The 15,067-nt window shown below is 35.9% G+C and overlaps 1 protein-coding gene across 3 annotated transcripts in view; it reads left to right on the top strand.

Annotated features, from left to right (window-relative positions):
• Positions 1–9,924: 9,924 nt before the first annotated feature.
• Positions 9,925–15,067, top strand: part of LUZP2 (leucine zipper protein 2) — a 353,608-nt gene continuing 348,465 nt past the window's right edge. For 2 of the 3 annotated variants that reach the window (XM_054585982.1, XM_054585981.1), the window contains exon 1: positions 9,925–10,216. In XM_054585982.1, coding sequence (XP_054441957.1) covers positions 10,155–10,216 — 62 coding nt within the window. In that variant the 5' untranslated portion in view covers positions 9,925–10,154. The remainder of the gene's footprint in view (positions 10,217–15,067) is intronic. The other variant, XM_054585983.1, reaches the window with a different exon arrangement.

Below are 15,067 nucleotides of genomic sequence, written 5' to 3'. Positions count from 1 at the left end.
TTACTGTAACCATTCAAGTTTTCTTCTGTAAAGTTTTTCTGTCTTTATATCTGAAACATAATTCCAGTAGACAACCTCTAGTAGCATATTGATCCAATATGGCAATTCCTTCTTATTTTGAACTGATGTTTTTTGTTGATATTCATTTAATTAAAATATTGATATGGTTTAGTTTATGTCTACTATTTTACTATTTGCTTTTTATTTCTCCTATTTAAGCTACTGTTCCACTATTGTTATTTCTTGCCTTTTTTTGGATTAACCGTTTATTCATTTTTTTATGCACTTTGGAATATTTGCTGTATATATATGGAGTTGTGGTTACACTAATGACTATATTACACATTCATATTTTTCATAATGTGCTTAAAGTCAATTTACATTTTTAATAAAGTTTACAATTTTAGCTAACAGAACTAAACTGATCTTTTTATTAGTAATTTCTTTAATATCTCTAGCCTTTGTGCTATTATTGTTATATTTTAGTTCTACACATACAGGCCATGTAAGATAAGTTACTGGTTTTTATGTTTAAAAAATAAGGAGAAATAAGACATGCTTTTATATTTTTCTAAATATGTACTATTTCTAGAACTCTTCATTTTTTCTGTAGCAATTTTCATTTTCATGTTTATTATTTTTCCTCAGCCTGAAAAATACTTTCCTTTATCATATTTCACTAGAGAAGATTTTTGTTATTAAGAATTCTTTCAGGTTTTATTTATATGAAAATATTTTTATGTTGCCCTCATTTTCAAAGGATATTTTTTACTGCCTATAAAATTCTGGAATGAAAATTTAGCAACATTTTAAAGATATTGATTTATTGTCTTCTTCACTCTATGTGGTTCTGTTGAGAATCTGCCATGATTATTGGAATTCTTTTTGACATGATGTTCCTATTTAAGATTTTCTGTTTTACTTTCCTTATCAACATTTTGACTAGGATATACGTGTGCTTTTTTATTTATCCCACTTAAATTTAGTACGGCTTCTCAAAGATATAAGTAGGTTTTTAAAAATATTGGGCATTTTGTTTTTTTTTAAAATATAATTTATGTGTCTTAATCTTTTTATCTTATCCCTCTGGAACTCCAAATATATGTTCACTAGACCAGACAACTTGATATGGTACCATGGTTTACTAAATTCTTGTTCATGTATTTCTTCAATTATTTTCATTTTTTATATAGGATTATTTTTGTGTCTTCAAGTTTACTAATTCTTTGTTCTTTAATATTCACAATTATGCATTTTTATATCATGTATTGTCATTTTCAGAATTTTCATGTTTCTTTTTATAGCTTGAATTTCTATGTAGTCTTTATTAATTTCAAAATGTGTTGCCTTGATTTCTATTTCTATTGATTTCTTTTATTGATTATGACTGTATTTCCATGCTTGTTCATGTGTCTCAAAATTTGATCTTATGCTTGGCATTGTGCCAGATACACTGAGGAAATTCTAGATTATATCATCTTTTTTTTTAACATATATTGAATTTTCCACTGTGGACATTTAAATTACCGGTACCTATTTTCAATACTGTAAGGAATTTAATAAAAAATTCTTTTTATTATAAGTCCATATCAGTTTTTTCCTTTGTTCTAAGATGCATTTCTGATAGTAAGACATGCTTCTTACTCCAAAAGCCTGTTGTTAAAAATTCAACCAAATAAATTTGAAGATCTTATTTGTTTTATTAAAAGGTTTATGAATCTGGCAGTATCTGATCAAGCAAACAGGAGGTAACTCTGAGGAATTGTACAAATTGGAAGGCTTTTATAGGCAGAAAATCGGTGGGACAAGGAAGTTAAAAGAGTAGATTTTTTCAAGCATGGTCATCCTCTCTTAGGACGGTCTTATCAGGCCAGTTATCTCACTAGTGCTAATGAGGAAATTTCAGATTGACTGGTTGAGGGTCACAGTCCAGGGAGAGGCTGAAAATGCTAGTAATTTTTCCTGGGCAGACAGAGGTTTTAGCATGAGTGACTCCATTTTGGGCCTATTGTTTCTTGTTCACAATGGCATTTCTAGAATCTCAACTAAAACTAAAAGTGTGATGTGTTTGTAAAGTGCTCTTGGTGTTTTCCACTCTGGCTGGATGAAAATTCCACTATTTACAGTAGGTGAAGGATTACTACTGCTATCACTATTCCATCCTCACTGCAACTGCATGTTAGCAGAACTGGGTCTTTGAGAGTCTGGTCTGGGGTTATGCAGCCCAGCACTTGGCCAGGCACCCATGGTGAGACCCTGCTCATTAATTTTGAAGTTTTATGCAAAGCTTTTCTTTCCCTGCTACTATTTTTTCCACAAATCCTAGGCACTTTAGTGATGAAAACCTTGATTTTGCCTCCTCAACTCAGTAGGGTTATTGTTTACTTTGTATTCCATCTTCCTGTGCCATGGTAGTTAAAATGCTCCTGTTGAGAAAGTTGATGTGAGCATGGGCTTTCTTGTTATGATCCAACTCCTCCTGTTTCTCCACACTTGAAAATAGTTATGTTTTAATTTTTTTTCAAATTTTATATTTCTTTCCAGTTAGAGAAAAAGTCTGGTACCAATTATTCCTTTATGCTGGGAAATAGAATTCTCCTCACTGATTATACTTTGAGTTAAATATAATGTTGAATGAGAGGATCTTTGAAGACCATATGTCCAACATTATATACAGTGAGCAAGAAGAACTATGCCTTAGAAATCTTGGTTTAGCAGTGATTTTTATAATGAGATACAGTAATAAAAGAGGGAAATTTATCCCTGCTAGGAAATTCACTGAGATATACAAATGTGTGTGACAAAAGGAAGCACATATGGAATCCTAGAAAATAAGAGATGCCATTGAGCTACAAAGGTAGATGGAAATCAATTGATCCAGGGAACTGATTGGTTGGTCAGACCAGATGCCTTTGCAGGTATACTGCAAAATATTAAAATACTAAACACAAAAAAGAAGCTTAAAGATTTATAGATTAAAGCATAGCTGTGCTCATTGCAAAAGACTTCTTCACTTCACAAAATAATTTATTGAAGTCTTAGTACTGTGGTGGATTCCCAATGTAATCGTTTGCCAAAAGTTGATTACAATTTATTTCCTGCCTTTGGATAAAAGGAAACAAAACAACTTTTTTTTTTTTTTGCAATGTTTATCTACTTATTTCTTCAAGTGAATAGACCTAGTCCCAGGATAACTCAAGTATACAATGAGGCTAACAAAGAGGAGGACACAAGACTGTTTCCAGGGCAACAAGCATAGGTGAGCAGAGATTCCTGAGATCCTTTTCCTTCTTGGAGAAGTCCCACTCCAGGGCTCTTCCACGATTCATGTAAACCAGCAGGATGACAAGAATATGGGGAAATTCAGTGAGTCAAAGTCATTCAAAGCATTAGACTTGACTCAAAAGAACTAGAAGGTACAAAGGTTTGGTCTATTATTACTTTTGTTTGTTTGTTTTTGTATGGGACATAGGTACCTTTACAGGGTGGGGCAAAAGTAGGCTTAAAGTTGTTTATATGGAAAACAATAGAATAATAAATAATAATACAAGAAAAAACTGTTTCACATGCTCACAACTGTAGACCTACTTTTGCTCCACCCTGTATTAGCTTTGTATTTTTTCTCTTTCTTAAAGTGTATTTGGTAAAATAAATAATACAAATAAATACATATAATAAAAATTGGCCTCACTAGAGGAAATTTTCTTGTAGATTTTATTAGCAATAATAAAGCAGTGAGCATGAAGACAGTAAACACATTTTCAATGAACCATCGTTTTTTAAGGTCGTTAATCCCAGGTTTATAGATACATGAATAAAATTAGTCACAGACTTAAAAAATACATAAGTAAAAATGTAATTCTTGTAATGTCCTTCCCTTCCCTAGCACTGAGAAAAGTGAGAAATATTTCTTTATTATTCTTTTTTTTAAAGATTTTATTTATTTATTTTTAGAGAGGGGAAGGAAGGGAGAAGGAGAGTCAGAGAAACTTCAATGTGTGGCTGCCTCTCATGCACCCCCTACTGGGGACCTGGCCCACAACCCAGGCATATGCCCTACACTGGGAATTGAACCTGTGACCCTTTGGTTCGTAGGCCAGCACTCAATTCACTGAGCCACACCAGCTAGAGATCTATTATTTTTAATATATTTATAGTAAGTAAGGAACAGAAATATATATATAATAATATTATAAGTGTAATAGCAAGCCAGCCTACCACATGACATAAGACTCAGAAAAGGTGTACCTTACCAAGTGTGTGGTGACAGATGAGTCAAGGAAAGTATTCTAGAAACAGGTGATGGCCTTGGTAAGTTTTAAATGATTCAAGAAAGGCACAAGTGAGCTGAGGGAGAAAACATTTTAGAAAGAAAGGATAACATGACAAATTGTAAAGTCATATCCAAGAAAACTTCTTATTCTGGAGTGTAGCATGGAAGTTAAAGAATAAAGAAGAGACATGTACTACAACTATTATTGAGAGTTATTTCCTAGGAACTTTAGTCAATAAATGTATTTGCAGTGTAGATAGATCATACTGGCAGAATGGATTTGAGGAAAATACTCCAGAGAATAGGGAACACACTTTAGAATCAAAAGATGATTAACCTTAAACAGAGCCCTGGTGACAGGTTTAATACAAGGATGGGGTGATTGGTATAAAGAGATACCTAGGAAGTAAAATATGTAGGACTCATTGACTGACAAGATAGCTGAGAGGTGAGAGGTAGGAGTAATGGATGACTCTCAAGTTTGTAACTTGGGTGACTGAATTGATGGAGATATGAGGAAATAAACAGAAAAATGATCACACAGGAGACTGACAAAAGCTCAGTGAGACTGAGTTTGACTTTCAGGTACCTCAGAGAAGAAATCTAAGCAGGTGATACATTTTTACAGTTATAACCATATTGGAGATAGTAAAAATCATAAAAATGATAAGTTCTCAAAAGGAAGAAAAATGCAGAGCTTTAAAAAAGGAGGATACAGGGAGGCTTTTTGCCGTGGTGTCTCCGAGGCAGTCGGCTGAAGTTGACATCTCTTTCCCAGCCAGGAACTCATTGAGGTGAGCGATGAACACAAACTTCATACCTTTCATGAGAAGCATATGGCCACAGAAGTTGCTGCTGATGTTCTGGGTGAAGAATGGAAAGGTTATGTTGTTCCAATCAGCGGTGGGATGACAAACAAAGTGTCCCTGAGGAGCAGCGTGTCTTGAACCTTGGTTGTGTCTGCCTGTTGCTGAGTAAGGGGCATTCCTGTTATAGATCGAGGAGGACTGGACAAAGAAAGTGCAAATCAGTTTTGGGTTGCATTGTGATTGCCAATCTCAGTGTTTTCAACTTGATCAGTGTTAAAAAATAAGATGAAAGATATTCCTGGTCTCCCTGACACTGCTTTGCCTTGTTGTATGTGGCCCCAAAAAGCTGGCAGAATCCACAAATTTTTCACTGTCTCTAAAGAAGACGATGTTCATCAATGTGCTGTGAGAAAGCTCCAAGACAAAGAAAGTAAGAAATGTAGGACCAAAGCGCCCAAGATTCAGCGTCTTTTACTCTACACCTCCTGCAATGCAAATGTCAGCATATTGTTCTGAAGACACAACATACTAAGAAAAGTAAGGGATAACCTGCAAAATATATTAAACTTTTGGCTATGCCAAAGAAGAACACCAGGGACAGATTGCCAAAAGGCGCGGGCTGTCTTCTCTGAGAGCTTCTACCTCTAAATCTGAATCCAGGCAAAAATGAGATTTTTCTAAGGGTAACAAATGAATAAGAGCAAACACCAAAAAATAAGTAAATAAAAGAGGAAAATCAAAGGTGAAATTCTTTATCAGAGTTTAGAATGTAAGAGTAGAAAAGGAATTTCAGAAATGATGAAAACATATTACTGTGAGAGAAAAGAACTAGTAGAGTAATTAAACAGGGGGAAAGAATAACCCTTGCAAAAACTGATGCTGGAAAACTAAATACTTACACAAAGAATTAAGTTGGACCCTTGTTTCACACCATATACAAAAACTCACTCCAAATGGATCATAGCTAAAATAATACAATTCTTAAAAGAAAATACTGATATACATTTACATGACTTGGATGAAGCAAAGTCTTTTCACACACCAAGAACATAACGGACAGAAGAAGACATAGATAAATAGGACTTTATGGAAATTAAAAGCATTTTTGCTGAAACTAACACCATCAAGAAAATGAAGAGTTAACCCAAGGATTGGGAGAAAACATTTGTAAAGCAAGTATTTAATAAAAAAAATTGTATAAAGATGTATAAAGAACTCATAATTCAGAAATAAACCAGAAATGACTCAATTAAAGTGGCCATATAATTTGAATTACCATATCTCCAAAAATATATATATAGAAGATGAATGGCATATAAGCCTGTGAAAAGATACTCAGTATGATTAATCATCAGATAAATAAAATTCAAAACCACATGAGATTCTGCTTCACATTTACTAGGGTGGCCATAATAATAATAATAAACTGAAAACATCAGTGTTAGCAAAAATGTAGAAAAATTGACACCTTTATGTACTGCTGGTGCAAATGTGTGCAGCTATTTTGAAAACAGTTTGGCAGTTTCTCAAAAAAAAAAAATTACGCATGGTGTTATCATATGACCCAGCAATTTCTCTCCTAGGTATAGCCCTAAAAAGATTGGAAACAGATGTCCATGCAGGAACTTTTACATAAATGTTTATAGCAGCATTATGCCTAGTAGCCAAATCATTGAAACGACAATAATGTCAATGAATGAATGATGATTACGTGCAATGTGGTATATTCCTACAATTGAGCATTATTCAGTAATAAAAAGAAATGAATTACTGATACATACTACAACATGAATAATTGAAACATGAATATGAATGTAACCGTTCACATAAGGCCACATATATTATGACCCAATTTTTATGATAGGTCAAAAATTAGGTACATCTGTAGTGGCAGTAATTAGATTAGTGGTTGCCATGTGTGTGGAAAAGGGAGCAAAAAGGGGGTGGTGAGTGACTGCTAGTGGGTATGGGGGTGAGGAAAGTGTTCCAGTATTAGATAATGATGACAATTTCATAATATTTTGAAAACACAGAATTATGCACTTTATAATGGTGAAGTTTTTGGTAATTGGATTAAATCTTAATAAAGCTCTTTTTATTTTTTTTTTTAAAGATTCTCAGTGTCTCTCTTGCATGTTATGGAGACTAGCCTTTCAGTGTAACTGCATGGGTTTTCTTGATGTCTTTATCCAGACTTGAGTGCAGTTACTACAAACAACTTTTGCTGAGCAAAGTGTTGGGACTCAGCGTAGGTCAAGTGGTTTCAGCTAAGTGGACCTCCTGTCTGCACTGCTATATCTTTAAAATGTATGTACCACATCTCTGAAGCCATTAAGTTCATGCTGGATTTGAGTTTTCTTGCGACAGTGTGGACTAAATGTCATAGGTGATAGAGACTTATGGTCTTGTAATTCCCCAAGAAGAAAAGACTTTTGCTGAGAGGTAGATCTATACTAGAATTCAGAATACAATACTTCAATCCCCTAAATCTGCAGGAGCTTCTGAAATCTCTTTTAGGTTCACCTTTCATGGTGTGCTTCCCTGCTGCTCTCATGCCCTCCTAAGTGAGACGTCTCCTTTGTCTGCTTACAGAAATGCATAAAGGCCAACAGACCTTGTGGCTCTTTATTGGCATTCAATACAGGGATAAAACACTACCATAAGGCAGGCTAAACAAAGTTCATTCTGATGCTCCCCTTTCTTGGTTGACAATATTACAGTAGTCTGTTGTTTTATGTTGTACATGAAATAAGTAACACAATTTAAGATGGGGGAAAGTCTTCTATTACCCAGATATATTTAACAAAACCTTTTCCTGAAGAAAACAAATGTTTTGAAATGATGCAGAGTGAACTTGAATTCCATCTCCACTATACAGTTTTCTGAGTGGCACTGAGGAATTACTTAACCACTGTGAATCTGTCACCTCCACTGCAAAAGAAGATAATAATAAAAATGATTATCATATGTGGGTCCTATAATTAGGGCCCAGATAATGAAGTCCATCTTGTTATATAAACAAAAGTGTGCTCTATAAATATGAGTGTTATTTTCCAGTATACATACTTTTTTATTACTAATACTGTCATATGTCTTTGTTGAGCATGCAACTCAATGGTCACCTTCCAAACTGAGCAGGAAATCTATTATTAGATATTTCTAGCAGGAACAAACTGAAATACATGTTTTACTTTGGAGTCAGAGTTCTGTTTTAGCAAAGCATAGTACAATTTTTCTATTTAAATAACATGCAATTCACAAACGAGTTGATTTGTATGCTCGTATGCCTAGTTATATCTGTTGTGGATCTTACTATTGCCCAAGAGGCTGGTATCCAGTTTGCAAAAGTTATTACTCATCTATTTTACTGGCCGGGGGTTTTAAAGCAATATCTGTTCTCTGTAAATGTTTTACACTTCAATCCCCTTAAAAGAAAAAAAGTCAGTAAATTAGGTGGTTAACTCTTTGAACATGCATCTTCTTTAAAATAAAGCTTTATAACACATGTACTTTTCCTATGAATACTGTCTTTAAAAAATTAAGTTAAAGAAGAGGCTGAACCTAAATTTTGCTGTGGAGGGCTTGCCCCTGAGTAATGGAGTATGAGCTGAACTCTCTGGATGGGAATTCCTGAAGACCATAGGACTTTGCCTCATAAACCTTTGGTGCATTTCCACCTTTATTGAACATCAACCCTGTGTTAATCGCTGGGCTACTTGTGCTGGGTGGGATGTTCCAAGCAACAGTCTCAGATTTAGAAGAACCTAGTTCTTTGTTAAAAAAAAAAAATAATAATAATAATCCAGCTCAGATCTTGATGGTTTTCAGTTTTCTCATCTCTATAATACGCATAGGGTCAAATGAAATAATATAGAAGAAAATGATTATAAGCATTTATTTAACTGGGATATCCTGCTGGAATATAAAAATATACCATGTTGTGAAGATCCTAGAACTGAACACCTCAGTATGTGAAGTTGGCTCTGTTTTCCAGAATTGCTTTTGCCAAGTGCTATTTTGCATTTGAGTTATTTCATTTTACTAATTAATTTTCAAAATAAAGATTATTAAATATAAGATGTCCATTATAGAAAATTTGGAAAATATAGAAAACAAAATGACACAAATTTTTCCCGCCTCTTAATGCCACAACTCCAAGTTAATTACTGTTAACATCTTGGTGAATTTCTCAGTTACGTCTCCTCACCTTAAGAAAAGAACCTCATCAGGTGAGTGAAGTTGGGCCAGTCCAGCTCCATCGCCACTGCCAGCCACTAGTACAAGTGGAAATAGTGAAATCAGAGGAAGGTCAGAAATCTTCGAAACCCAGAAGCAGCAGACGTCTTAACGGTCTGAAACCTGCTTACAGTCCCCGTTTGCAGACTAAGAAGCTTGCAAAGGCATTATGGGCTCAGTGTACGTTTCTGGAGGCTGCTTACTCCTGTCGTCCTTCCACCCTCATCAGGCGAGTCGTTATGTGTTTCTAATTAGAATAATATTTTAAAACTCTCTCCAGAGCGACGTTCTTTCAAACACTGTTTCAGCAGGTGAGAGACACGTGCCTGTAATTTAAGCATCTGATAGTCTTACACAGTGCCTCCTGCGGAGTAGGCTGGTGCAATTACTGGCAAATTAGACTTATCCTCGACCCCGCCCCGTCCCTCCCCATCCTCTGGGCAAGCGGGAATAAATGATCAGCCCAGAGCGTGTGAGCGCAGCCGGTTGACCCGAGCGCGAGGGGCCATTGCTGGGCACCTCCCCCCAATCCCCGTGCCACCTCCAGGGCGAGTGACAGCGCGTCCTCCGGGCTCGGGCTCGGGCTCGGGCTGGGGAGCGGTGGTGCCGCGCGAACAATCCCGGGCAGGGAATGACTCGCTGCTGGTGACATCACTCTCAAAGATACTCCCCCTTCTCAGTGCTGCCTTCGCAAGGCGTCTGTCCGTTTGTCCGTTTCGTCTGCTGCTGGAGAGAGCTTATTGCCGGCCGGGAGCAGAGCCGTACACCAGGGAGAGACAAGACCTGGAGGACGACGGAGAGCAAAGGCAACAAGGAGGACCCTGGCAGGCGACAGAATGAAATTCAGCCCAGCGCACTACTTGCTGCCTCTCCTGCCCGCGCTGGTCCTCAGCACCAGGTGAGTCCAGGAGCGTGAGGGACCTTAGCGAGGGGCGCTGCTGGTAGGTTGGTCCTACTGCAGGTCACCTGTGGGGACCAAGGACAGACTCTTAAGCTGTTTGCACCCCCCACCTAAGTTAGAGGGTCCCTCTATTTTTAGGCGTCTGGAATCCCTTCGAGAGAGCAGAACCCTTTTCTAGTTATCCCAGTCCTTGAAGAAAGTCTCAGTGTTGCTCCCAGCGAGAGGACCAAGAGCTTTCCCTTCCAAAGATGTGTTCCCTCCAGCTCTAGTAACAGCAAAGCCTAACACGCAGTAACCAACCACAATAAAGGACACAGAGAGACAAGGGGGGATCTGTCACCTGGCCGTGTTTTTACATTGGATCTGTCTCAACAGTCACAAAGCTTCCTTCTTCCTCAAGCATGTGTGATTTTAAGGTTCGGGGAACCACAGAAAAATAGTTAATTCCAGAAGATGATAGACCTTGCACAAAAGTTCCTGGACTTATAAAATACCTGTTTTTATGTCTTGTGTAGGCTTAGTGGGAGGCATTTTCATTTGGTTGTCTTGTGAGCAGATCTAATTAAGGGAGCACACAAGGCGATTAAAAGTTAGAAGACACTCTCAGAGTGCTGAGGCGGAGGCCCTAGTCAGAAACAGTTAAACACTGTGCTCCATCACCGACCATAGATGGGACTTGAAGCCTCAGCACAGAGAAGCTATTTTAAGTGGAGGTTTAAAATACAGTGATTGAAAAGAGTTTTGTGACTCCCCGCTGTTCATCAAGTCCTGAAGTTGGTGATGGGCTTGTATTCCTCTTCCACAAGAGCAGCACAAGGGTGAACTGTTTCACTGCCCAGGACTGAGCTTCTATTCTGTATGCACTTAGCATCATATTGGCAGCGACCTCTTTCCCTTGACTACTATAAAGTAAAATAACCCACACAGAATGAGAATCTTTTCAAATCTATGTGAATGGAAACATTATCTGATTGTGCATCTGATGGAAAATGAAAGGGAGAATAAAAGGTTTGTATTTAATTCTGAAATTAAATGTATGAAGAAAACTCATTATGTATGAAAAATCAAGGCAGTACAATTCTTGAGTCCATTCCTAATCTACATATCTGCTTTAAGGCTCTTTTAAGCAAACTTCCATTTTAGTGGGAGGACTATTAGGTTTAGCCCTGTAGCAGTTGGTGAACTTAGTCTTTCCTTGCAAACAAAGCCCAGGTGACTTCCCAGATTAAAATAAAATGAGTTGTATTCTTTAATTTCCCTGAGAATTGCTGGTCACTTTGGTTCAAAAAATGTAGATGATTTTAAAATCACTTTGCTACCCAGTATTATAATAATTTGCTCCAATTACAGAGCTAATTTTAATATTTTTGGTTAGTTGTAAACAACTCAATGTAAATTGCACATTACAGTTACTCTTTGAAGTGTCTTGCCATTTACTCTGAACTTTTGTGCTGTGATTTCATAATTATTTGTAAAGTCTTCTAGAGGAAAGTAACTCTCAAAGTTTGACACTTAAGGAGATGACTCTCAACATATACATGAAATAATAAATATTTAAACAGTTAAAACCTAGACGAAAGTGATTTTTAAAGACATGGCAGTCTCTAGTGTTCCAAGAGTACATTTGTATTTAAGGATGCTATAAGTTAAGTGACTTACAAAGCTTTCAAGTCTCTAGCTTCCAAAGTTTTAATGTCAGTTATATAGTACAAGAGAGACAAAGAATGATCATCTTCCCTTTTATGAAAGTTGTAATTTTTACAAATAATTTTAAAAATTGTCAATGCATTTGTTACAGCAAATATTAGAATTAGTCATTCCTAGATTACTTTAGATATGAAACTTCTTCAGTGTTGGTTGTATGTAAAAATTGTAACAGGTCTTTAAATTTTCCGTCTTAATTATTCAACAAAAAGATCATGGTGGGTTTAAAAAAGTGAAACTTTTTATATCCAATGGCATGTCTTGTTATTGTGATTACTCAGTAGCAATTTGTTTTGCCGGATATCCAGATTACTTTGTGACAGTGAGAAAATTAAAAAATGAATATGGTATTATCAGTATGTCATTTTGCAAGAAGAGATTATGTTTTAATGAACTCTAACAGAAGGCCATTCTCTTAGCAACATTAAAAGTTGTTGTAGACATATGGTTAATGTGCAAGTTAGAACCTAAGCTGTACATATATGCGAGAACAGTTGCATTAGTAGTGGTGAGCTTATTGTCCTGCTGAGAAAAATGGTGTAGCTTAGCCACAGCTACCTGTGACAGTGTGTTTTCTAGCCAAAGGCTTTTGTAAACTTAGTTTCTTAGTCAGTGGTCCTGTATGTAAAGCAAATGGCATTTCACATACTTAGACTGTGTTGAATGCATTAGCAGAGTGTGGCTCTTGCTAGTTTTTTTCTATAGTCTTTATCACTTGTTTTTAATTGTCAAGTTTTTTGTTGTTTTTTTTTTTAAGTGGGAGAAATGTAAATCTGAGACTCTTGATGCAAAAATGTATCTGTTTCAACATCTCTTTCTCTGGGCCTAGCTCTTTAATGCTTGCTATTATCTTTCTAATAAGTTTAAAGTTCAGTTCTGTTTTAAAATACAGGAATGTGTTCACTAAAACAAATGAGGCAATTAGAGAGTTACTATATTAACAGTATTCTATCCACTGGGATGAAACTGTAAAACAATTCTGCCTTTTAAATATGAATTTTTGAATACGTTTCAGTTTGTGTTTGTTCCCCATTTCCACCTTCTTATAGTAACTTTAGATGCTGAAGCACAAAAATTCCATATTTTCTTTTTTCCCCTTGGGAACAACATCAACATTCTGAAAGAAAACTAAATGTTCACCTTCTACAATAACCAGGAATTATCTGTTTTACTGGTAAACCCCACAGAATTAAAAAGAGCAGTTTAGTTTTCTGGTGCATTGTTTCTTCTGTTTAGAAAGTACGTATACATTCAGAAAATCCAAGTGATTTTATAAATAATGTAGTTAACAAAGAAACATTTAACCTGTGTACAAATAAATGTGGTCAAAGAAAACAAACATGTATTGGTTTAATAATAGCTTCAGGGTAGAATGACTGTACTTTTTAAATAGCCTCATTCTGTAGAAGTATTAAATTGCAATTCCAAGGCAGCCAGCAATTCTCTTCACAAAGAAGTACCATAGGTATTGAAAGGAATAGTAGGGTAAAAAAACCTTTAGAAGTTCCTGGTGAAAAGGGACCCATGGAGTGCTAGAGAAGCCTTGTGCTTTAGATTGCTGAACCTCTGTTCCTTTATGCTGTGATTCTACTCTTGATGCCCTGGGTTTATTGAGTTTTAAGTGACTTAATGGGGAGAGGAGCATGGCAGGGGAGGAGTGAAGGTCTACTGACTTCTGATGGTTTTCCTTCGAGCAAGAACTTTAAGCAGATGGTTGGTTATAGTCTTCCCAATAGGAGTTACCTTATAGGTCTCTACTGAGCCCTCTGATCAGCAGTCACGCCACATGTTTACTTTGAAATCTATTGTAAGAGGATACTATATATTTAAGATACCCCAGCCTCCTGTTTGCGTTATGCTTTTGTTTGTCCTGAGAATCAATTTGATTTATAGGATAAAGGAAAGGCAAACATCACATTAAGAACATAACAAACCCCCAAAGTTTTTTTTAAGCATATACATTTGATGTCGGAGATGTCCCCCAAATTTATCTGAGGTACCCTGGAATTATTTTTCCAAACCGTGTACATAGTGAGTCTTGCCACACACACACACACACACACACACATTTAATCTGACCCCACACATTTTCCTTTGTGATAGAATGAGCATTCTGTGTAATAGAGTTAAGTAAATGTCTTTTCTAGGTTTAGAATATATTAATAAGCAACTGTCTTGACTTGTTAAAATTTCAGTTTTAGACCTCAGTTGTCAATGCCCAATAGCAGTTTTTAAATGACTTATTTAGGCATTGTAGATTAAATTTTCCTTATTACTGATTAAAAAGACACCTCAAACATTTATGGGTTGATTGCATAGTGGCCTTAGACCACTTTCTATGTAATTGAAAAAAAGGACTTGACTTACCACCTACCAACCAGGAAGCAAAATTTACTGAAACTGCTGAAAGGTGTGTGGTTCTAATGAAATAATATTTTTTCATATTTGTTATGAAAGTGCTTGTGTGTATGTATGTGTGGTGGATGGATGTGCCTGTTTTTGACTGACTTCTAAAGGAAAATCCCTCTAATAAATAGGGCTAAGTAATACAAGTAACCTAATTACACAGATAATGTTCAATGCAAAGTTTTCTTCTCTGGAAAATCCAAAAAAAAAACCCCAAAACAAACACATTTTAATTTGTTTTTATAACCTTTAGAGATGTCTTTGATATTTTCACTATCATGTGTTAAAAGTGGGCCTTCAATGAGTCAGTTATTGCATAAGGCATCAGGGCAATAAAACATGACATTACTTACAAATACATGCCTTGTAATCTAGTCATGCACAACAATAATTATGTATGATGTGAAATTGGATAAATAACAAGAAATATTTTAAATAAAGTTCTAAGTATGACTAGAAGAGTGAATGAGGAGTTATTCAGTTAAGGAGTAATTATGCCAATTAAGAGATATGAGAAGTAACTCCTTTTTTTCAAGAACAAATAAATAATATTTTATAACTGCCTTTGATATTATACAACACTTGCTGGTTGTGTAATATTAGGAAATTTGCTTATCCTCTCTATTTGTTTCTCTTATGGGGAAAATAAAACTACTCATAGAAACTACTTGCGAAGATGTGGTAAAGACTGAATAAGTTCATCTAAAAGAAGACTTTACCATATTCCCTGGAATACAG

Source organism: Pteronotus mesoamericanus, unplaced genomic scaffold, assembly GCF_021234165.1.
Source record: "Pteronotus mesoamericanus isolate MK-2021 breed Mesoamerican mustached bat unplaced genomic scaffold, CSHL_Meso_final contig_90, whole genome shotgun sequence".
NCBI lineage: Eukaryota > Metazoa > Chordata > Mammalia > Chiroptera > Mormoopidae > Pteronotus > Pteronotus mesoamericanus.
This window is presented reverse-complemented; position numbering and strand designations above follow the sequence as displayed.